This window comes from Branchiostoma lanceolatum, chromosome 13, assembly GCF_035083965.1.
Source record: "Branchiostoma lanceolatum isolate klBraLanc5 chromosome 13, klBraLanc5.hap2, whole genome shotgun sequence".
In the NCBI taxonomy this organism is placed as follows: domain Eukaryota; kingdom Metazoa; phylum Chordata; class Leptocardii; order Amphioxiformes; family Branchiostomatidae; genus Branchiostoma; species Branchiostoma lanceolatum.
In genome coordinates, this window is record NC_089734.1 from 18057568 (window position 1) to 18082653 (window position 25086).

At 42.1% G+C, this 25086-nt stretch overlaps 2 protein-coding genes and 1 long non-coding RNA gene across 5 annotated transcripts in view; 1 reads left to right on the forward strand and 2 right to left on the reverse strand.

Moving 5' to 3' along the window:
- Positions 1–24159, reverse strand: part of LOC136447427 (CMP-N-acetylneuraminate-poly-alpha-2,8-sialyltransferase-like) — a 29940-nt gene extending 5781 nt beyond the window's left edge. For 2 of the 3 annotated variants that reach the window (XM_066446342.1, XM_066446340.1), the window contains exon 1: positions 24041–24143. The gene's annotated coding sequence lies outside the window, so the exon portion shown is untranslated. Of the gene's footprint in view, positions 1–24040 lie in introns of all 3 variants that reach the window. The other variant, XM_066446341.1, reaches the window with a different exon arrangement.
- LOC136447455 (uncharacterized) lies at positions 3208–5811 on the reverse strand. Its single transcript, XR_010757721.1, has 2 exons — positions 5649–5811; positions 3208–4067 (listed from the first exon to the last, which is right to left on the reverse strand). It is a non-coding gene; the product is annotated as an uncharacterized lncRNA (long non-coding RNA).
- Positions 9854–17566, forward strand: LOC136447756 (uncharacterized). The gene is made up of 7 exons (XM_066446799.1): positions 9854–10581; positions 11396–11605; positions 11939–12068; positions 12659–12757; positions 12852–13361; positions 13777–14761; positions 14871–17566. Exons 1-7 carry the CDS (start codon positions 9854–9856, stop codon positions 17504–17506), a joined length of 5298 nt encoding a protein of 1765 aa, XP_066302896.1. The 3' UTR covers positions 17507–17566.
- Positions 24160–25086: the final 927 nt, after the last annotated feature.

The window sequence follows — 25086 nt, forward strand, 5'->3', positions numbered from 1 at the left end:
GAACAGAAGACTGCGACCCTTTCCAGTAGTGTGCATGTCGGGTGATCGACACAGCCGAGATTCGAACTTTTTGATCTAGAGACAGGGCTGCTAACCCCTGGACTCCGCACGCCACTTTTGGTGTGATGGTCGTTTTTTTCGACTTGATTCACCTTATGGTGTCTTTAAAAGAAAATGGTAGTCCGTTGCTACTGTTGTACGATATTCCACAGAAATTCTTGCCTTTAACGAATAATGGACGTGTAGGTTTTATTTGTTTTCTTTGTGCAAGAATGTTGAATACGTTTTTGTATCCTCGCTCACTTTAGAAAACAAATCAGGGTTTATTATGTACCTAGTACTGTCTCCTCCAGAATACTGACACTTGAGACCAAACCCGTTTTCAATTGGGGTGTAACAAAATCAAAAAGAAGAAAGGCTAGACAAGACAGACAAGTGCTTATCTAACCCGTTTTAATTGGGGTATAACATAATCAAAATGAAAGAAAGACTAGACAAGACAGCAAGTGCTTATTCAACTATTTAACTATTTTTACTTTTTTTAAACTTTTCAACGTTACTAACAATCAGCTCAGACAAAGGAAGGACGACAGAAAAAGGACAAGTCAAGCTAAACACGACAGGTTACTTATCCACCAACCCACTCCTGCCAACTTGACACATCAAAATGACATAAGGCCATAAAGGAGAGACATTACAACGATAGCCTAACACGACAAGGGGGCGTAGTCTATGCAGGCTCTGAAGCGGCTTTTTGGGGGGCTAAATAATACACTTTTTGCAGCCAGCCCGTAACTATCAGCCACCCCGTAACTATCAGCCGCCTAGATTAATCGCCCTAACGTGATTTTGATTTCGCTTTGACGCACCGAAATAGCGCAGGCTCTAGGCGGCCGATAGTTACGGGGTGGCTGATAGTTACGGGCTGGCTGCAAAAAGTGTATTATTTAGCCCCCAAAAAGCCGCCTCGGAGCCTGCAAAGGAGGCTAGGAAGGCAAAGTTATCGTCTCAATGGCTTCATAGCCACCGGGCAGTTTGACTCCGTGCACCTCTGTGTCTTTGCGCACTGTCGCCGTAAACGGCTCGAGTGAGATTGCGTACAGAAGTGGAGAAAGGGGGCAAACTTGCCGCAGACCCCTTGCCATATTTTGTACCTCTTCTTAAAATGTTTGGTGTCTATGCAAGGAAATATTTATGAGGGCCTGCATGGGGGAGTAGTGATTATGAATCATGAAACATTTTCGCCGCAGATTACGAATTACGTTGAAGTCTCAGAGCTGATTACGAATTACGTTAAATCATGAGGCTTTCGAACAGGCTTAAAGACTTTACAAAGCTTCAACTATCTAGTTCTGCGTCAAAACTATTGATGTTATGTTGAATACCTACTTTTGAGGACACCTCCTTGAGAGCGGCCTGCATGGGGGCGTCTCGAGAACGCTAAATTCCGGAGTTACATATGACGCTAAATTTAGTCAGCCTCTCTACGCCCTACTCTAAATTCTGAGCCAAAACTCACACACCTAGAGGCTGAACTCTTAGCTTCGTCAAAGCAAGCGATTTTTAGCATCATGGAGATGACTTGAAAAGCACCTTAATTACAGGTTTGCGGTAGCCAAACCTGTATTGTTTTCGTACGATTTTGGTCACGTGGTCTATGGGCGCGGCCATCTTGAATCTCATTATGTGAGTGGTGCATGATGGGAAGTGGTGTTTTCGTAGGATTCTGATCACATGGTCTTTGGTGCGGCCATTTTGAATCTCATTATGTGGTCTATGGGCGCGGCCATTTTGAATCTCATTCTGTGAGTGGTGTATGATGGGAAGTGTTGTCGTCATTACAGGTCTGCGATAGCAAAGCCTATGTTGTGTTATGATGATTTTCTTACGTGGAATGTGATGAGCGTGTTGCTGTGGTCTTATAGGGACGACAGCCACAAGAACAACAATGAAGGATTAGTCTGTTTTATGGTGTAATGGTAGTTTTGATGTTTTGATATTGTCGTGGACTTGTTCGGATACAAAGGACGACAGCCACAACAACAATGAAGAATTAGTCTGTTATATAATGGAATGGTGGTTTTGATGTTTTGATTTTGACATGTTATGAGCGTGTTGCTGTGGACTTGTCGTTTTCGGAGAGGGACGACAGCCACAACAACAATGAATGATTGGTCTGTTATAATTGAATGGTGGTTTTGTATGTGATTTTGATTTTGACATGTTATGAGCGTGTTGCTGTGGACTTGTCGTTTTCGGAGAGGGACGCAAGCCACAACAACAATGAAGGATTAGTCTGTTATACATGTATAATGGAATGGTGGTTTTGATGTTTTGATTTTGACATGTTATGAGCGTGTTGCTGTGGACTTGTCGTTTTCGGAGAGGGACGCAAGCCACAACAACAATGAAGGATTAGTCTGTTATATAATGGAATGGTGGTTTTGATGTTTTGATTTTGACATGTTATGAGCGTACGCGTGTTGCTGTGGACTTGTCGTTTTCGGAGAGGGACGCAAGCCACAACAACAATGAAGGATTAGTCTGTTATATTATGGAATGGTGGTTTTGATGTTTTGATTTTGACATGTTATGAGCGTGTTGCTGTGGACTTGTCGGATACAAAGGACGACAGCCACAACAACAATGAAGGATTAGTCTGTTATATAATGGAGTGGTGGTTTTGATGGTTTGATTTTGAAATGTTATGAGCGTGTTGCTGTGGACTTGTCGTTTTCGGAGAGGGACGCAAGCCACAACAACAATGAATGATTAGTCTGTTATATAATGGAATGGTGGTTTTGTATGTGGTTTTGATGTTTTCATTTTGACATGTTATGAGCGTGTTGCGGTGGACTTGTCGGATACAAAGGACGACAGCCACAACAACAACAATGAATGATTAGTCTGTTTAATGGTGGGATGGCGGGATAGTTTTCTGAACTTAACAAAGTCGCTTTTGAATTTGTAAACAATGCAGATTTTTCAAATTAGATTTTTGAGAGTTGAAATGTAACAGCTGTTTGTGTTACCATATGGTGTTACATTACACCGTTTGGATGTTGAATGCAACAGCTGTTTGTCGATGTTTCTGATAACCTTTTCCTTCTTACAATGAAGAATGACCAATCTATAAATACAATTTCTTTTAGATGCTGATTTTCAGACGTCTACGTCAAGGGTAAAGAAATGACTCAGAGACAAGGGTTCCCGCACATTGAGCAGGCAAACTATTAACGTTCTAACGCAGACTGACTGTAACTTCATTATGCTGGCTACCTTCGGTCCTAAGTGAAGTTTTCTATTGCTCTCCGGAACCGAACTTTCTCACCTTAAAAATCCCTTTGTCTTCATATTCTGTCTCACCTCATAGACAGCTTAACAACTGTATGCCCACACAACATTGGTTACTTTATCTCCCTGTTGAACTTCGCTTCAACAAACGAATAACCATCAAAGGATAATAATTATCGCACAAAATAACATGCTAATTTACAGTTATCGTTCCAAGTTTGGTATGGAGTGACAGTGTGAAATGTTACTGCAACTTGCATATATATTTGTATGGGGCCGGCCAGCATTCATACATCGGGTTTGATTCGAACTGTCATTGGCGAGGTTGATTACCTAACGTGTATGTTCTTTGATATACATGCAAAATCAGCCACTACTAAAATACACAATAGAATAGACAATATGTATTCTTTTAAATCTAATAACGTGGACAACATGTGTACGTCAGTCCGTGAATTCTCTAAATCGTGTCAGGTTTTCTCTGGTTGTAACAGCGCATTCATCTGGCTGCACACGGCTCTCGTCCAGTGGTCTGGCATATCCCCTACGTGGCCTTCCTCCTTCAGGGGACGTTGACTCGGTCCCAACGTTGCAAGGCACATGTCCTTTCCGGTTCCCTCGGGGATACAGCTCGTCTGACTGGCTCCCAGTGAAAGGTCTCCGGCGACTTCCCCTGCTGCGGTATAAGTCTGTGTGAGGTATGGCCAGCTTGTTCCTCCCTAGTGGGTAACGGGTGCCAGGGACACATTGTAGTCATGGCTCTTACCGGTGGTCTGTGCAGGGATCGAGAAAGAACGTACACACATATCAACCTGAACACTCTAACCTATTGGAATATCAAAACTATTGCAATCTTGGCATTGACTTCTCAAAGCAGCGGGTTAGTAATGTGATTTTAATGTAATTTGCATTGACCACAAAGGAAATATGAAGTTTTTGTATTGATTATGAAAATAATGTCCACATTTCCTAAAGCTACCGACCCCTCCAGTATGACATCCATAGCATGTATCTTTAGGGAAATATTAGACTTCTGCACCAATTATGTAAATAAGGTCCCGACAGAAGCATAAGACACGTTAAATTTACTTCTTTTCTTATATGACATCAGTAGCGTTTACCGTATGGGGAATGTGAAGTTTCTGCATGAATTATGCAAATGAGGCCAACATTAGCGTGGCACACATTTTGTTGTATTCTCTTTTTTTAAGCTACTTATATCTCCAATAGAAAATCGCTACCATTGACCTCAAAGGAAATATGACGTTATTGCATTGATAACGCAAATAAGGTCCACATTAGCATTATATAAACAGATTTCATTGTATTCACATGCTCTAAAGCTGCCTACATCTCTATTCGGAAATTCCTACCATCGACCACAAAAGAAATATGAATTTATTGCATTGAGTCATTTATGCAAATAAGTTCCACATTAGCGCAACACATTTCGTTGTTTCAACATGTTCTTAAGCTGCCTACATCTCTGTTAGGAAATCCCTACCATTGACCACAAAAGAAATATGAAGTTTCTGCTAAAGCTAGCTACCCCTCCAGTATGCCAACGATAGCATTTATCTTTAAGGGAAATATTAAACTTCTGCATCAGTTATGCAAATAAGGTCCCGGCAGAAGCATAATACACATTGCATTGCATTTACCTAACTTCATCTCTTATATGACATCAGTAGCGTTAACCGTATGGGAAATGTGACGTTTCTGCATGAATTATGCAAATAAGGCTAAAAATGTGACATCAGTAGCATTTATTGTAGAAAAAGTTTCTCCATATATTATGCAGATAGGGAGCTAATGATGATAATGCACATTTTTTTTTTTATACCTATCCTACACCCTCAATATGTCATCCCTAGCATTTATACTTATTGTGATTAGAATAGAGCAGTCACCCTACAAATAGTTGTTATTTTTGACAGAAGTAGAAACTTTTTTGTCAGAAGAAGAAATGAAACACCCCTCACACGTCACTCAGGTATTGCGCCTTAAGTACTATACCTAAACATCCAATATGACATCCGTAGCATTTATTGTAAGAAAAAAATACGTTTCACCATATATTATGGAAATGAGGACCTAATTACAATAATGCATATACTGTTGTATTTACCTTTGCTTAAGCTATTTACACCTCCAATATGTCATCCCTGGCATCTAGGGAAAAGAGCAGTCACCCTTACAAATACTTGTTTTCTTGACAGAAGTAGAAACCTTTTTTGACAGAAGCAGAAACACCCCCACACCTTACTCTGATTCCGCGCATTGAAACTTACACCTACATCTCCACATCCCCTACAAATAATCAAACTGTCAGTTTAATGTTGAAGTTGACTTACCCTGGTAATGAGAGTAGAATGGTTGTGTCCGCTAAATTTGTACTGCTTGATGCCTTCTGGGCTGAGTCATCATGGCTGGGCCGGGAGTCGAGGATCGGTGACAAGGCGGCTTGTGAGCTCTGACTGGACGACGCTGTCTGCTTCTCAGTCCTTATTTTTTATCTCCATGAAGGAGATATAGTTTTGGGTGTGTCTGTCTGTGTGTGTGTCTGTGTGTGTGTCTGTGTGTATGTGTGTTTGTGTTTCCGCACTACTGTCGACAGGATAACTCCAGAACCTCTGGATGGATTACGCTGATATTTGGTATGTGGTCAGGTGTTGTAAAGCCGAAATTTAAGGTCGATTTTGGGACCCCTGGTATGTGACCTTGGTACTGCAGCAGAACTTCCGTTTTTGTATCTTTTGACCCGGATATGGTATGGTCTTGCATTTTGGACAGCAGATAGCTTGTGATGTAATATGGAAGTGGTGTAGGTTTGGGTCCCCTAGCAGCTTTTTCTGGAACTGCAGGGGCGTTTTTGTGAAAATCTTCTAAGGAGAATAACTGAACAAAGGAACGATGGGTTTCCATAATATTTAGCATGCAGGTAACTTAGACAGAGATGTACACAATGAAGTGCAAATTATGCTAAGTATGACGTAATTTACATAATTGATAAGTAAAATCTATATCTGCAGTATTTTTCATAATATTACTAAAATACATGTAACATTTAGGCAAGTGGAACATTACCAAATACAAACTATGCACATAAATTCCAAATTTGCATGATAATGCAAAAGCGCCATAGTTCATCACAGTGGTAAATGATAGTACTGTCAGTGTAAGGGCGATTCTGCCAATTGACCCATTTAGATGCAGACGCAGATTTAGGTACAATGAAGTACAGCCAAAACTGTTGCAAGTTTTGGGTTGAAATGTCAGTTAGCTGATGGTTTCAAAACACAACCTTGTTTATTCGTCCAAAGGCTTGGTGGTGATTAATTACATATCCCTTCCTGACAGGGGTAAGCCCTGTTTCCCCAGACCCAGGCGGTCATTAATCACTAGCCACCACCTGCAGCCAAGCTGCTGCAACATGTATGGACCCAAGGGGGTATCAGTTACATGACCGGCCTAGCTTGCCCGGGACCTCGATCTGAGGGAAGAGAAAAGTCACAGCTACATTTGCGAGAAACAAACGCGCCATTATTTGCGTTAGAAAACGGCTCATTTCTTGGCGATTTTAGATATTTCTAACCTCTCGTCGAAGTTACGACAACATGGTGAAAAACAAGAGGTCAAGGTCAACATCAGATGAGCGAAAGTTAAAAGATCGCGAGCGGAAAAACAAGGTACGTAATACCAGGATTTCAGGATTTCCCGATTTCACAAGGAACTGCTAAAAGTGCATTTTCTTCACAATTTTTGCCCTACCCATTGGGCCTATTCAGGATTTCAGGATTTTCCGATTTCACAAGGAACTGCTAAAACATTTTCTTCATAACTTTTGCCCTACCCATTGGGCCTAATAAATAAGATTATTTCAGGACAAACTATTGAATAGCTTTGTCCTTAACGACATGTCACATTCTTATACAACAATGTAGACTTTGGCAAAGGAGACCCCAGAGCAGGCGGAAATTCGCAAGCAGAAGAACAGACAACGCATGGCAGCTAAACGGAAACAAGAAACTCAGGATCAAAAGGATAGCAGGAAAGTATTCCCATTTAGTACATGTATATATATTATGTATGATTAGAGATTTTATGAATACGACGGAATGTGTGTTATGTTAATGTAGACTTCTTTGCATGATTTATGCAGAGATCTATATTAAAACGATTAGATTTAAGACGGTTAAGTCACGCAGGTCTGTGGCATGAGTGATGCGCAAAATGTCTATAAATATGCTGAAAACTTTAAGAACGATCGCAGCACACCGTTTCAAACTACTACGACAGGGAATCCGTAAAATTCCAATATCTAAAAGGCATTATTGCCAATAAACCGACCAACAATAAGCAAAATAGTGATAAGTATCCCCGTCTAAAACAGGGAAAGAGCCGAGAATTGCGGTGTAGGCAAAGAGCCGAGAATTGCGGCGCGGTGCGTCTACAAGGCTTCACGGTCCCGTAACCCGGTATAATAAAAACCTGAAAATTCGTCAACTTTGCCGCGATATATCTTACTTCATACTGCATTCTAGTTAAGTTATAGCAAATATTTAGTCGAGATGTTGCAACTTTTTCGGGAACAGGTACTAGGTATACATCTTACATTTGACCTATCGGGCTGTACTGTGGCTTTTTAGATATGACATCGCCTCCGCACGGTAGGCGAACGAACCCGGAAGTGCATTATAGCAGGCAGCAAGAAAAAGAACGGAAGGTCAGAGGTCAACTTGGGTTTTTGCAATCACCTATTACGTCAACTCAGTCCACTGTTGAGCATAAGTTCTGCTTTTTCGTGTTTTGGGCGGGGAATTCAAAGTCATTGTGCCGAAACAACATGGTCTGTCAAACTAGAGTTCCACGACCTCATACCTTCGCCAAATAATTTTAACCTTGATGATCATGAGTTTTTATCATTGATTATGTAAATCATTGAAGGTCCTCATTGTAATGTGTCTACGTTCTGCAGACAGTGAAAGACATTGCGTTCTCAACGCGTTTATTTCCTATCGGTTAAGTAACTAGACCTCAACACCGTCCGAAATCATGCAATTGTTTATTTCATTAGTTTGCTGGCTATTTCTGACTGTGAAAAGGACACGTTATTGTTTGAAATTCAAAATATACCAATATACTCAACCTTTATGGCATGTCCAAAAGAAAAGTCGCACTGTAGTACCAGGGATAACTGACAGGGGGCACAGAATTCAATCATTTCTTTATTTTACCAACACCTACCGAAAAGTCCCATTCACCAAATATCTTCTGGAATTATGCTATTCACAGACAGAAATACAGTCCCGAAAACATAATCTTTTTCCGAACACACTAATGATCTTGAAATGTCAGAGCAACACATTGTGCATCTTACATTTTACAGGTTGGTAAAGGTCAGGAAGAAAACGTCAGAGACGCGCGACAATGAAACAGCCGAAGAACGACGGAAAAGGTTGTCCATAAGAACGATCGCAGCACACCGTTTCAAACTACTACGACAGGGAATCCGTAAAATTCCAATATCTAAAAGGCATTATTGCCAATAAACCGACCAACAATAAGCAAAATAGTGATAAGTATCCCCGTCTAAAACAGGGAAAGAGCCGAGAATTGCGGTGTAGGCAAAGAGCCGAGAATTGCGGCGCGGTGCGTCTACAAGGCTTCACGGTCCCGTAACCCGGTATAATAAAAACCTGAAAATTCGTCAACTTTGCCGCGATATATCTTACTTCATACTGCATTCTAGTTAAGTTATAGCAAATATTTAGTCGAGATGTTGCAACTTTTTCGGGAACAGGTACTAGGTATACATCTTACATTTGACCTATCGGGCTGTACTGTGGCTTTTTAGATATGACATCGCCTCCGCACGGTAGGCGAACGAACCCGGAAGTGCATTATAGCAGGCAGCAAGAAAAAGAACGGAAGGTCAGAGGTCAACTTGGGTTTTTGCAATCACCTATTACGTCAACTCAGTCCACTGTTGAGCATAAGTTCTGCTTTTTCGTGTTTTGGGCGGGGAATTCAAAGTCATTGTGCCGAAACAACATGGTCTGTCAAACTAGAGTTCCACGACCTCATACCTTCGCCAAATAATTTTAACCTTGATGATCATGAGTTTTTATCATTGATTATGTAAATCATTGAAGGTCCTCATTGTAATGTGTCTACGTTCTGCAGACAGTGAAAGACATTGCGTTCTCAACGCGTTTATTTCCTATCGGTTAAGTAACTAGACCTCAACACCGTCCGAAATCATGCAATTGTTTATTTCATTAGTTTGCTGGCTATTTCTGACTGTGAAAAGGACACGTTATTGTTTGAAATTCAAAATATACCAATATACTCAACCTTTATGGCATGTCCAAAAGAAAAGTCGCACTGTAGTACCAGGGATAACTGACAGGGGGCACAGAATTCAATCATTTCTTTATTTTACCAACACCTACCGAAAAGTCCCATTCACCAAATATCTTCTGGAATTATGCTATTCACAGACAGAAATACAGTCCCGAAAACATAATCTTTTTCCGAACACACTAATGATCTTGAAATGTCAGAGCAACACATTGTGCATCTTACATTTTACAGGTTGGTAAAGGTCAGGAAGAAAACGTCAGAGACGCGCGACAATGAAACAGCCGAAGAACGACGGAAAAGGTTGTCCAACAACAAGAAAAGAACCGCAGAGACGCGTGCCAATGAAACACCCGAGGAACAGCGAAAAAGGTTGTCCAACAACAAAAAAAGAATCACAGAAACGCGTGCCAATGAAACACCCGAGGAACGATGGAAAAGGTTATCCAACAACAAGAAAAGAACCACAGAAACGCGTGCCAATGAAACACCCGAGGAACAACGGAAAAGGTCGTCCAACGACAAGGAAAGAACCGCAGAAACGCGTGCCAATGAAACACCCGAGGAACGATGGAAAAGGTTGTCCAACAACAAGAAAAGAACCACAGAAACGCGTGCCAATGAAACACCCGAGGAACAACGGAAAAGGTTGTCCAACAACAAGAAAAGAACCACAGAAACGCGTGCCAATGAAACACCCGAGGAACGACGGAAAAGGTTGTCCAATGACAAAAAAAGAACCGCAGAAACGCGTGCCAATGAAACACCTGAGGAACAACGGAAAAGGTTGTCCAACAACAAGGAAAGAACCGCAAAGACGCGTGTCAAAGAGACAGCTATGCGGCGAAGTATAAAGTTGGCCAAGAACAAAGAGAAAACCGCAATGACGCGTGATAAGGAGACGCCTCAGCAACGACACAAAAGGTTGTCCAAGGACAAAGATAAAACCGCAGGGATGCGCGCTAAGGAGACACATGAGCAGCGAGACAGAAGATTATCGAAAGACAGGAGTACGACTGCTGAGGGTCGTGCAATACAAACACACACCGGTACCATTCAATCAGCATCAAATTGTTTTCAAGATAAGATAAAAGAGGGCCCCACATTTGTGTGCTCCGTTTGCCACCGCATTATGTTTAGAAGGTCTGTTATACGATTCGACCGAGATAATTCCAAATACAACAAGATACCAACAGATGAGAAGACTTCTATATCGAACAATTTACACCATAGTAGCAGCTGGATATGCAACACTTGTCATTTAACAATGACCAAGGGTAGGATGCCAGCCCAGGCAAAGGCTAATGGACTACAACTAGCTGATGTTCCAGAAGAGTTACAAAACCTGCGCCCTCTGGAACTACGCCTCATCTCACAACGCATCCCATTCATGAAGCTGGTCGGACTCCCCAAAGGACAGCAGAGGGCTATTCATGGCCCTGCTGTTAACGTGCCAGCCAAGCTGGAAAATGTTTGCTCTCTGCTTCCACGCCTTCCCGGTAACGCTCAGGTGTTACCAATGAAGTTAAAGAGGAAACTAATCTACACAGGCCACTACATGTATGATTTCATAAGGTACATACGTTTCTAATAATCATCTAAAAAGATTCTGTAGCTTATCACTCAGGCCATTTCACTCTTTGAGGATTTTTTTTGAGGCCGTAAGGGTCTGAAAAAAATCACTTAACGCAATAGCAATCTGAATTTCCATACTCTGATCATTTTTCTGTGCTTTCAGGCCCAAGCAGGTAACAGAAGCTCTAGTCTGGTTGAAGACAAACAATCCCCTGTACAAAGACGTGACCTTCTGTGAGGACTGGCAACAACAGTGGCTGGATGGGGACAGTGAACTGTGGGAGGCCATGATCAACAGCAATTCACCGGAGGCAGCTGGTGGTGACTCTCCGATTTCCACTGACACCGACAATGACCCTAATGACATTAACAGGTGAGCTGTTCTACCGAATTTTTCCTGCCTTTATGAATAATTATTTCACAGTGCACATATCCCTCAGGCGCCTCTTGAACGAACGTTATCGCTGCATCCTGTACATGCAAGACTTTATACAATAGCAGTATGTAACTAATCAGATGTCGTATTGAAATATGTATATATCACAATTCTTGGCAGGCTCGCAGAAAGGCATGGACATGTGGTGGAGGATGTGCCTAAGGATGGCAACTGCTTTTTCTCAGCAATGCACGTGGTCCTCAATAAAGCTGGCATGCACTGTGGCTTTCCACATGAAATACGAAGAGAAGTTGTGACATACTTGCAAAGATGTACGGATGTCACGCGCTACCAGCCCTGCATCCCTGATGCCATGGACAACCATCAACCTGCTGTCGGCGGATATGATGTTGAACAACCTGAAGAAGTTGACTTCGACATAGCACGTATCAACGACCCAGTAGAAAGACAAACAGCTAAGTGGAACAGATATGTCGATCGTCTAGCAAATGGTGCTTGGGCTGACAATGTGGCTATTCAAGCACTAGCTGACATGATGGACATTGAAATACACATCCTTGGAACATTGAATCCGGATACACTGACGATCATACATCCAGCTCACAGTATAACACCACAACGACCTACTGTTACAATCGGACTCATCGGACAGTCTCACTATGTGGCTCTCCACAAGATCAACACACATGAAGACGGTCATCATATGTATCAGGTATATATCTCTATCTCTATCCATCCATCCATCCATCCATCCAGTCATCCATCTCTCTCTCTCTCTCTCTCTCTCTCTCTCTATATATATATATATATATATATATATATATATATATATATATATATATATGTATATATTTGTATAAAGAGCTATATACATTCCATAAAGATTGCATGACAAACATCTGAAATGTCCAAGCTGCAGATTTCGACATGGTCAACTAAATAATGACGACACGAAATATTGATGGCCAATTGTTTCTGTACCAATATCATATCAGGAGTAATAACCATACAATATTGTTTTAAAACCAGAACACTTCCACGGATACGAGTACCACCAGTACCACCATTAAGAACACAGTGATGACACAGCAGGAGAAAGAAGACGCTGAAGACGAGGCCGCATTTAAGGTTATCGCTTTTTACTCACTAATCATTAATTTCAAATAAATTCCTATACCACATGTCCACCATAAGATAATGGACAATTTCAAATCATTTTCAGGACACATCTGCGACGAGAGGTCTCCCATACACGACATGTATGCAGGAGGACAACCTGCAGGACATTGAGGACATCTACTCCTTGGCTCCGGGGGAGAACCAGTGTCCACGGGCGTTCCTAACTGATGAGGACTTCGAACTCCTGGCAAACCCAGAAAAATATCCGGATGGGAGGTTCGGTTATTCCTTTCAACGGAAGAAGAACCTCACAGTTAGAAAGTACTTCAACCAACGCCTGTTGGATGCTGATGGAAGATTCGCCAAGGACGTCGATTATCTGTTTGCTGCACAGTACGTGGTGGAGGCGAAGCAGATACGGGATGACGCGTCCATTGCCTTGCGTCAAACCAGAGGACAAATGATGCAAGGTGGGCGACTCAACGCAGGTGTTGTCAAGAATGCCGCTAACATGGCCTCGTGGTTCAGGGCCGACTCAGCGTATAAGTTTCTAAAGAACGTTCGCGGGTCGCCCGCATATTGGCAACGGGTCCTCTATGATCTTCTTGCGATGGTAAGACAACTCGGAACGCCAACCTGGTTCCTCACACTTTCTGCTGCTGACATGCACTGGCCAGAAATAATACAAAGTATCGGTAGACAATATGGATACAATTTCACAGCCGATGACATTGCAGGGATGTCCTGGCAAAATAAGTGTGAATGGCTGAATAAAAACCCAGTCACTGCAGCACGCCTTTTCCAGTACCGACTTGAAGTGTTTTTCAAGGAGTTCATTTGCAGTACTGCTCATCCAATTGGGGAGGTAGAAGACTACTTCATCCGGGTGGAGTTTCAGGTGCCTGACCTTAAATCGTTTGAAGCACATTTCAAATTTGTCATTTAACCTTTCTTGTGCATCATAAAACATTAAAAAAATTGTGTCACGATATGTTCTTACCAGCCTTATCTTATCCCTGCTCACCCAGGCACGTGGATCCCCCCATGCTCACACAGTTCTGTGGGTGAAGGACGCTCCCCGGATTGACGAGCATCCTGACGAGGTAGTCTGCCAGTTCATCGACAAGTATCAGACGTGCGAACTGACCGATGACTCAGCAAGGTTCCAGCAACACAAGCATTCCCCGACATGCAGACGTAACGGTGGATGCCGCTTCAACTATCCACGTCCACCAAGTAGGAAGACAATCATCGCCAGGCCAGTCGTAACAAATGACGCCAATGTCGACACAATCCGAACAAAGAGCAACGAAGCCCTACAGAAGGTGAGAACTTGCTTGGACGACCCTACAACACCAACTGACATCAACCTGGACGATCTGTTCAAAAGAGCTGGTGTGGCTGAGGTAGACTACACAAAGGAACTCAGCGAAACGAAGTCCGGAATATCTATAATTCTTAAGCGTGATCCGATATCCCAAGTGACAAACAGCCACAACAAAGATCTCCTGCATAGTTGGCAAGCCAACCTCGACCTCCAGTATATCACAGACCCATACGCCTGCATAATGTATGTAACATCTTACATGATGAAAAGCGAAAAGGCAATGAGCGAGTTGCTGAGGAAAACTGCAATGGAAATAACAAATGAAGACGTGAAAACGCAACTTCGCAAGTTAGGAGCAACCTTTCTAAATCACAGGGAGGTCAGTGCACAGGAAGCCGCTTATCGACTACTCTCTCTCCCGCTGAAGAGCACCACAAGAACCACTCTGTTCATAAGCACAAGCCCAAAGGAGAAACGCGTTTCAATGTTGAAGTCCGCATCTGTGTTGGCCGACATGAAAGACGAGGATGAGGACATCTTCGAAACAAGTCTAAATGACAGATATGCCGCTCGCCCAACAGAGATCGAGGCCATGTGCCTGGCCGAGTTTGGATCTACCTTTGCTGTGGCATATGGAGAAACAGCAAACCCCAAACAAGAGCGCATTGTGTTACAGAACAGCTTAGGTGAGTTGGAGCATATATTTTTATATTGGGCTTCAAATATCTATCAATAAGATTTATCGCAGTTGAAAACTATCCATACTAAATTATTTACCTTTATCTTTATCCCAAGGTGTCATGTACAGACGACAACGTCCTGCTATCATACGCTTCCACAGGGAGAAGGAGGAAGGCGAATCCAAATATCGACATCTACTCATGTTGTACCACCCTTGGCGAAGCGAGGATGAACTGATGGGCAGCTACGAGTCATACGGACAGCATTATGAGGCTGTGAAGCAAGTCATTCTGTGCAAGGAAGACCTTTACACAGTGAAGAAAACAGGTCTACATCAGGCACTGAATGATGTGCAGGAGATGGGCCCACCAGAACACGCATGGGACATGCTGGCACCCGGAGCTCAACAACAACAGGCAGAACAGGAAGCTGAAGGTGTACATACCAACAGGAACATCGACCCTGAGGATCTACAGCACAATGCTGACCTGCATGATGAGAGTAATCAGTCAAACATGGATAGATATGCGGAGCTTCACGCCCGATACACAGCCGAGGCTAACAAATCATTGCTGACACACGATGAATACCGGGAGATGATGCGGACTTTAAATTCAAAGCAACGAGACATCGTAGACTACCACAGACAGTGGTGCAAGGATACGGTTATCGCTTTAAAGGGACAGAAACCACTCCCTACATACCGTCTATTCGTCAGCGGTCCCGGTGGTGTTGGGAAAAGCCACATAATCAAACTGATTCACTATGACACGGTAAGACTTCTGAGACTGTCCCTCCGCTTTGACCCGGATGATGTCATTATTCTGCTCACTTCATTCACAGGTGTTGCCGCTTTCAACATAGATGGGCTTACTCTTCACTCGGCATTTCTGCTAGAAACCGGGAACAAGGGGCATGAGTATCGTTCCTTGGGGTCAGACAAAATCAACACGTTGCGTTCGCGACTCAGCAAACTTCGTCTCATCATCATTGACGAGATATCGATGGTGGGCGCAGACATTCTGGTACATGTACACAGGCGACTGGAAGACATCATGGGAGGTCGTAGTGATACAACGTTCGGCAACGTAAGCATCCTTGCAGTTGGAGATTTATACCAGCTCCAACCTGTCCTGCAGAATCATGTCTTCGAGACACCTAAAGGCAAGTACCCTCAACTGTATGGATCATTGTGGCAGGAGAGCTTCAACATGGTGGAGCTCTCAGAAAGTATGCGACAACATGAAGACAAGCCATTTGCAGATATGCTGAATCGCGTACGTACGGCATCATGTACCTCCGACGACATCAGTATGCTACAATCGAGGTCAACATCCAATGCTGAACCTGGATATCCACACAGTGCACTTCATGTTTTCACAACCAACCCAGCCGTAAATGAATACAACAAAGGAAAACTGCAACAACTCACAACTGAAACTATCACAATACAATGTGAAGACTACACAAAGGACAAGCAAACAGGTCAGCTAGATCTCAGTGCTTCAAGTAAACCATCCCAAACTGGCGGCCTCAGGCCTGAACTAAGTGTCGCCATCGGGGCCAGAGTCATGGTAACTGTTAACATCGATGTCGCGGATGGTCTGGTCAACGGTGCATGCGGAACCGTTGTGAACGTCATGACAAATCATGGTCGACCCCATGCCATCCTCGTCGAGTTTGATAGCGATCGAGTTGGCAAGAAAGCTCTAGCCTCCAGCCAATACAGACGCACACATCCAAAAGCTGTACCCATCTACAAGCATGAAGTGACCTTCCCCGTCACGAAAGGAAGAGGTCATATACAGATGACGCGACGTCAATTCGCACTCACACTTTGTTGGGCGTGTACGATCCACAAATGTCAAGGCAAGACGCTTGACAAAATAGTTGTGTGCATGTCCGGAAAAGGACCTTTCACGCCAGGCCAGGTATATGTTGCTTTCAGCAGGGTACGGAAACTTGAAGATCTCTTCATTGTTGGATTTAGGCCGGAGACCATCAAATGCAATGCTAAGGTCACTACGGAAATGGCCCGATTGAGCAACAAGAGCATGGCTCTTCTGAAGACAGCTGCTGCAGCAGTAACTTGTCAATCAACCAGCATTATATTTCTCAATGTGCGGTCATACCTCAAACATCTTGAAGACCTTAAATCCACCGAGTGCATTACAGATGCTGACATCACATGTTTTGCAGAGACATTTCTCACCCCTCGTCATTCCTTGGCACAAGACCAAAGAATAACACCAGAAATGTCATACATTGAACGACAGGACCGACAATCGCCCAGTGACCGGGGAGGTGGTCTCATGGTAATGTCACACTCGGCTATGGCGCGTCTCCGCGAGCCAGGTATCACGCTGTCTGCCATTGAGTACATGTGCGTGCGTGTACCCCTCTCAAACACGACCATTCAGCTCTGTGTCGTGTACTGCAAGCCACCAGTGAAGCAAAGCATACTGCTGCGTGACATGCATGCATTGGTCAACACCATGGACAACACCACACCAATAATGATCTGTGGAGACTTAAATGTAGACCTGCAAGTCACCGACAATAGCCCCCTTCTCCTACAGACAATGATCAACCTTGGATTCCGCCAACTTGTCTCTTACCCAACAACAGATCATGGGTCATTGCTGGACCATGTGTATATCAACAGACATTTACATGCCACTGCAAACGTCATCGACTGCTACTTCTCAGATCATGATATCATTAATGTCAAAGTTTCCAAATCCATATAAATGATAATTTCAAATGACAGTGGCTCTTCAAAACCTATGTCAAAGCTGTAAAAACTTCCCTTCAACGAGAAATGTATAAATCAAGATTATTTAGTACAATTTAAGTAACACAAATGTTGCATGTATACAATTTGTAAGAGCATTTATATCAAAGCTGTACATTTCTTTTCAAACAAGACATGTAAAAATTGACTTAAATCAATCTTAAATGAAACCAACGTTATTTGTATATACTTTATCTATGCAATCAATGCATTGTCTGCTAGCGAACTCATAATCACTGTTCAGAAAATTAAAGCAATCTACTGCGAAATCACTTCTACCACTCAATGATTTTGTTTTCTAACGCTAGTATCTTAACTTCAACATCACCATGCATACATATGTAATGTTGACGTCATTTCTAAAATGCCCACGAAAATAAAGGTAACGCAATTTACTGCATACAGAAATAATCTGATGCAACATAAGGTAAGGACATGATTTGTAATCATCATGATCATGCTAATGCCATTATCACACAGAGGTAAGTGATTAGAATGATGGGGATTTTGTGTGTGTGCGTATGTGCGTGTGTGCTCCCTGATATTTGTATACTACAGAACCATGTATATATTATGTGCATGTGGAAGTCATCTGCATAATTCATACTAACATGTGAATATAAAATTGTACCAAACTAAAGAACTATCACACATCCAATATATGTGTCTTTCTGTAGAAATGACCATCCGCTATAATTTACTTTGCTACTGACAGCCTTATTTCTATCATCAATGAGATGAGACAAAAGAACTTAGTATGTCAACAAAGGCTGAAAATATTTCATGGAGATTTGAGGTCGTGGAACTCTTGTTTGACCGTGTGTTCATCTCCAGCTGGATCGGTAATTCCAACTTACTTCGTATTGGAGTCCTGTTGCGTCTTGAAACCCCAGCAGTGTTTGTTTTTCCTCCAAAGGTTGGTGTTTGGGGATTCGAGCACACTCCGTTCTAACTTAATCTAATCTAAGGACGTGGTCTAGCCAGCGAAGTCGTGTTGGGAGGCAGCACTTCGGAGTCACTTTTTCCTTCCACTGGATACGGCAGGTGCACCTGGCGTGAAATGCTTCGTACACTATACGAATGTACCATCATCGTCTTGATATACAGTTTGGAGTTCCGATTGTTGAGACGGGAGGGTGACCGCGCAGTTCCTAACCACCCCCCCCCCCCCCCCCGTTGTCCAAGTAAAGACTGATACTGACGACGGAGCCGATGCATGTGAATTAGGAGAGGGACGTGTTAATCTCCTGTATCATCACTTCCTTGCTCCGAATATGGTATTGTCAGATATCCCAACAGCCAATCGTCGCTTTTTTTGACGATACCACGTTGCAAATATCCAATCAAAACCTTTCTTCACACACCATCCCAGGCGGTCTCTTGAGTTATATTGTTTGCAGACTTGAAACTCCAGAGTTGATAAAGCTGACCTCAGGGGTTATGGGAAAGTTGCACAGCATGTGCATATAGTTCAAGGATCAGTGACCAGGCGGCCTTGACTAGTCGAAAAACGAGCCCAGCTGCACGAGCCACTTACAACAACATACATGTACACTGTTGCACCATGGGAATATGTAAGTGTAGGGTTTGATACACAATATGTAAACGGCAGAGCACTTCATCATGGCAGGGACAGTCACACTAAGAAGTTGAACCCTGCCAATCTGTACCGTTAGAGACTGATTGGTATCAATAGCCTCTTTCACCTGATACCAGATAGACTTACGTCCGATAATTTGCGACATGATTATTCTTCTTTAAATCTATTCTTATATGACGTCGACGACTTGGCATAAGTCCCAAGGCCACGTGGGTTGGGCCATTCCTTCGTAACTATCTAGCCTTGTTAAAACACACCACATTTGCACCATTACAGTAGATATATATCGCTCCATCATATGGTTGACTCTCCTTGGCCCGAGGGGAATTCAATGGTTCTAACTTCAAATTGTTTATACCTCCGTGAAGCCAGGTGCAGCTTTGGGGAGGACCTGTGGATGAACCCAGACACTCCATTACACTCGGCAGCCTGACGTGATGGGTATAACGTTTCTTCAGGAAGTATGGGGGTGGGAGGTGGTGGTTGGCAGCAAACATGTCAAGGCCAAATAATTTTTTTTTCTAGTAGCAGAGTGTGTCAGACCGGGGCTGTTTCGTGACATTCTGGCTTAGGCAGTGTTGATTTGATTAAATAGATGGCATCCTCATAATTTCCTGAAATAATGTCCCAGACGCGTATTACCAATATTTACCCCGACATTTTGGATTTCTTTCTACAAGACGGCGATCGCGTAGCGAACGTATAGCGACCAAAATCAGATTTGTGTGAGACTTGCCTTACTTTCATAGTTGCAATAAAATAAAATATACGTAGAAGCATGATTTAAAAGGCACCAAAACACACAAAAGTAAAGACAAGTCGCTCTTTATCAGGTGAATACAACGGAATATGCGTAATAGTAAAGATGCCCTCATTTGAATAATTCATGCAGACAGAAACTTAATATTTCTCTCTTTTGGTAAAGGCTAGGGGGTCATATTAGAGGTGTGGGTATCTTTTAGAAAATGTGAATACCGTAATGATAAAGATGCCCTCATTGGAATAATTTATTCAGACAGAAAGTTAATATTTGCCTTTCGGTAAAAGCTAGGGGGTCATATTAGAGGTGTGGGTATCTTTTAGAAAAGGTGAATACAACGAAATGTGCGTAATAGTAAAGATGCCCTCATTTGAATAATTTATGCAGACAGAAACTTAATATTTGCCTTACGGTTAATGCTAGGGGGTCATATTAGAGGTGTAAGCAGCTTTAGGAAAGGTGAATACAACGAAATGTGTGGAATATTAAAGATGCCCTCATTTGCATAATTTGTGCAGACAGAAACTTAATATTTGCCTTTCGGTAAATGCTAGGGGGTCATATTAGAGGTGTGGGTATCTTTTAGAAAAGGTGAATACATGAAATGTGCGTAATTGTAAATATGCCCTCATTTGAATAATTTATGCAGACAGAAACTTAATATTTGCCTTTCGGTAAATGCTAGGGAGTCATATTAGAGGTGCAAGCAGCTTTAGGAAAGATGAATACAACGAAATGTGTGGAATGGTAAAAATGCCCTCATTTGCATAATTTATGCAGACAGAAACTTAATATTTGCCTTTCTGTAAATACTAGGGGGTCATATTAGAGGTGTGGGTATCTTTCAGAAAAGGTTAATACAACGCAATAGGCGTAATAGTAAATATGTCCTCATTTGCATAATTTATTCAGACAGAAACTTAATATTTGCCTTTCGGTAAAGGCTAGGGGGTCATATTAGAGGTGTGGGTATCTTTTAGAAAATGTGAATACAACGGAATGTGCGTAATAGTAAAGATGCCCTCATTTGAATAATTTATGCAGACAGAAACTTAATATTTGCCTTTCGGTAAAGGCTAGGGGGTCATATTAGAGGTGTGGGTATCTTTTAGAAAAGAAGAATACAACAAAATGTGCATAATAGTAAAGATGCCCTCATTTGCATAGTTTATGCAGACAGGAACTTAATATTTGCCTTTCGGTTAATGCTAGAGGGTCATATTAGAGGTGTAAGCAGCTTAAGGAAATGTGAATACAACGAAATGTGTGGAATGGTAAAGATGCCCTCATTTGCATATATTATGCAGACAGAAACTTAATATTTGCCTTTCTGTAAATGCTAGGGGGTCATATTAGAGGTGTGGGTATCTTTCAGAAAAGGTGAATGCAACGCAATAGGCGTAATAGTAATGATGTCCTCATCTGCATAATTTATTCAGACAGAAACTTAATATTTGCCTTTCGGTAAAGGCTAGGGGGTCATATTAGAGGTGTGGGTATCTTTTAGAAAATGTGAATACAACGGAATGTGCGTAATAGTAAAGATGCCCTCATTTGAATAATTTATGCAGACAGAAACTTAATATTTGCCTTTCGATTAATGCTAGGGGGTCATATTAGAGGTGTCAGTAGCTTTAGGAAAGGTGAATACAACGGAATGTGCGTAATAGTAAAGATGCCCTCATTTGAATAATTTATGCAGACAAAAAAATAATATTTCCCTCTCGGTAAATGCTAGGGAGTCATATCGGAGGTGTAGGTAGCTTTAGGAAAGATGAATACAACAGAATCTGCGTAATAGTAAAGATGCCCTCATTGGAATAATTTATGCAGACAAAAAACTTAACATTTCCTTTTCGGTAAAGGCTAGGGGGTCATGACTAGGGACATTAAGCAAAATCTATCATTAAGTCTGGCCAATTTACATGGGGAAGATGCCGGAACAGTCCATTATCGTGCGGGGGTGGCTAATTTTTCGAAGACCAATAGAAGACTCCATTCTCGCACGGGGGTGGTGGATTTAAAAAAAGATATATTTTGGAAGGGGATGACTAAGCAAGAGTCCATATTTAAGTGGACGTTTTAATAAACTGTTTCATTTTAACTGAAGTTGCCGCTAGAAGACTCCATTCTCACACAGGGGGTTACTTTTTATCTCCATGAAAAATGGAGATATTGTTTTGGGTGTGTCTGTCTGTGTGTGTGTATGTGTGTGTGCATGTTTGTGTTTCCGCACCACTCCAGTCAGCATAACTCAAGAGCCTCATGATAGATTACAATGGTATTTGGTATGTGGGCGGGTGTTGTGAAGCCGAAATTCAAGGTCGATTTTGGGCCCCCTGGTATGTGACCTTGGTACTGCAGCAGAACTTCAATTTTTGTATCTTTTGACCTGGACGTGCTGTGGTCTTGATTTTTGGGTGGCAGATAGCTTGTGATGTAATAAAGAAGTTGTGTAGGTTTGGGCTCCCTAGCAGCTTCCTCTGGAACTGCAGGGGCGTTTTTGTGAAAATCTTCTAAGGACAATAACTGAACAAAGGAACAATGGATTTCCATGATATTTAGTGTGCAGGTAGCTTAGATAGAGATAAACACAATGAAGTGCAAATTATGCTAATTGGGACTTAATTTGCATAGCTAATGGGGAAAATCTATATTTGCAGTGTTTTCCATTATCAGACCCAAATACATGTAACGTATATAGTTTATGGAAAGTGGATCATCAACAGATACCAATTATGCAAATCAAGTCCTAATTTGCATAATTAATGCAAAACACCATAATTCATCTAATTGGAAAATATAGGACTGCCAATATTGCAACATGTAAGTTAGATAAAGGTGTTTATGACCAAACATATATTATGCAAATGTGTAAGTCATTTGCATGAATAGAATTGTTCATGGAGATATGAGGTCGTTGAACTCTTGTTTATATTCTGTTTCGGACTGGGGTGATTTTAGGCAAAAGTCTGAAAAAGTGTTTTTACTAGGGGTCCATTTTACATGGGTATGTCACTGGAAGAGTCCATTGTTGCCGGAGGTAGATTTAAAAAAACAAACACAATTTTGGACTGGGTGGTTATGCGAAAGTCATTTATGCAAGCGTTTTTAACTAGTCCATTTAACTAAAGGTGCCGAAAATTTTAGAAATTCAATTTCGGAACAGCCCGTTTTGCATGGGGAGGTAAATGAAGCGAAGACGTCGTAGTTTGCAAATGTTACCTTCTGATTTATGTTCATTTTCCCTACATGAGTTACACAAAAACGCAAACCTGTTCATATTTGTTGAGCAAATATTTAACTCTAGTTAAGCATTTGCATTAAACGCATGAGTGATAATGACGAAGTCTAGACTGGCGTGAGGTCACACGCAATGACTTCTGTATCAAATGAAGTTTAACCTGTTTGTTTACTTATAATACGTAGCACTATTGAACTACGAACTTTCACGTCACATCTGACATGGGAAGCCACATTTGAGCCCGATAAACACCACAGCTTGCTTATGAATGAAGACCTTTTATGGTGGAAATTTCTATTTTTGTGTACTTAGAAATAGTAATGTGACGTTATTGAGGGACCTGTGCTATCACATACATTGAAGTTCTCCTAACTCCATTTCAGCGTATTTGAAGGAAGTACAGTCTCATTGCACAATGTCATGGCTCGTCCAATAACAACATGGTATCCTGACGTGGGCTTTTGTAAAAGACACTAGATTTGTGCGGCAACGTTTAACCAAATTGATATAACAATTGCACTGACAGTGTCAGTGACTGCAATTGATAATCTGGTCACGTCCATTACGTACCAAACCAATTACCCCACCCCATTCCTACCCCACCTCGACACGTATACGTATTTTTCCACCCGAATAAATAACTTTCGGAACGACTTTTTCGTAACTTTTGAGCATAACGTGTGGCAACTGAAAACAGAAGAAGCATTCAGTGCGAGAAAGCCTGTCAAAAACTGGTCTGGTCTTTTCAAACAGAGTTAGCAGCAATGTCAGCACATGCCTTCTTATATGAAAAATAGTAACTTTTAATATGTATATACATATTGTCTATGTCGCAATGCAAACATTCTTCAGAGATCTAGAATTCGTACAATAAATGTATTCCCACCTGTGAGGCACAAATCGGATGACAATGTTAGAGATATCTTAGCGATGATCCGCCACGCGGTATTACTCCTGCATGAAATGAAGTCGAACCAGTCTGGTCGCTCTGGGGCTTATTGTGAGTCACCTCTGACCACGGGCTTTAGGCTACGGTATTTATGTTGGGTAACCGCCGCGGTACATGTTTTCGCTCAAATGCTCCCGAAGACAATTACTCCCGTCGCTCACTTCGGAAATGCCCCCCCCCCCCATCATTAGCGGGGATGGTTTCTCCCGTCGTCCTTTGCTAATTACCTCTTACTTTCAAAGAAACTTCAGCAGCTATTCAACGACAATACCTTTGCCTACCGCCTGTGCTCTGACATGGGAGTGGGCATGAATTAACATCCCAGCCTGCTCTTGAGTGAAGTAGACAGTGTGATGTGATTTTCGATGGTGCAACTGATTGTTATTTTTGCACATAGGGTAAACAAATACTAGATGTACGTGCATCATAGAGGGGCCATCGTAAGACCTCGGGGTATACGTAGATGTAGTCACACGTCATCGATCGAGAGTGAGGGTATCGCACCCAGGGTGTTCTTTGCTGAGCTTATGCTTTGCTTGGGTTCGCGACCTTTCATCTCGATGCTCTGCGTACCACAGTATACTTAGTCTTAGGGGAATTTTGATAGAATTCATCGCGGACATAATGATGCGAGGCGCTCGCTTGTGGATTGGACCATTTTGAAATCAGCCTACGCTTAACCAGCAATTTATGGATTACGCTTTACGTTGCATAAAGGTAACTTACGGTTTACGTAGAAAGAAAGCGACCAATTACGCGTTACGGTTTATGTACTGATTACGAATTACGTTGATTTGGGGCGACTGCCTACGGATTACGAACACGAAAAAGGCTGAATTACGTCTTACGAAAATGGTCATGCAGGCCCTCATTTATAGTTTACTAGTCTTATTTAATCGCCATATAAGTCTCTGTCAGTGGGAGATTGCGTTACAATTGCAAGTACTGCTAGTAGTTATCGAGAATCTATTGCAAATGCAAAC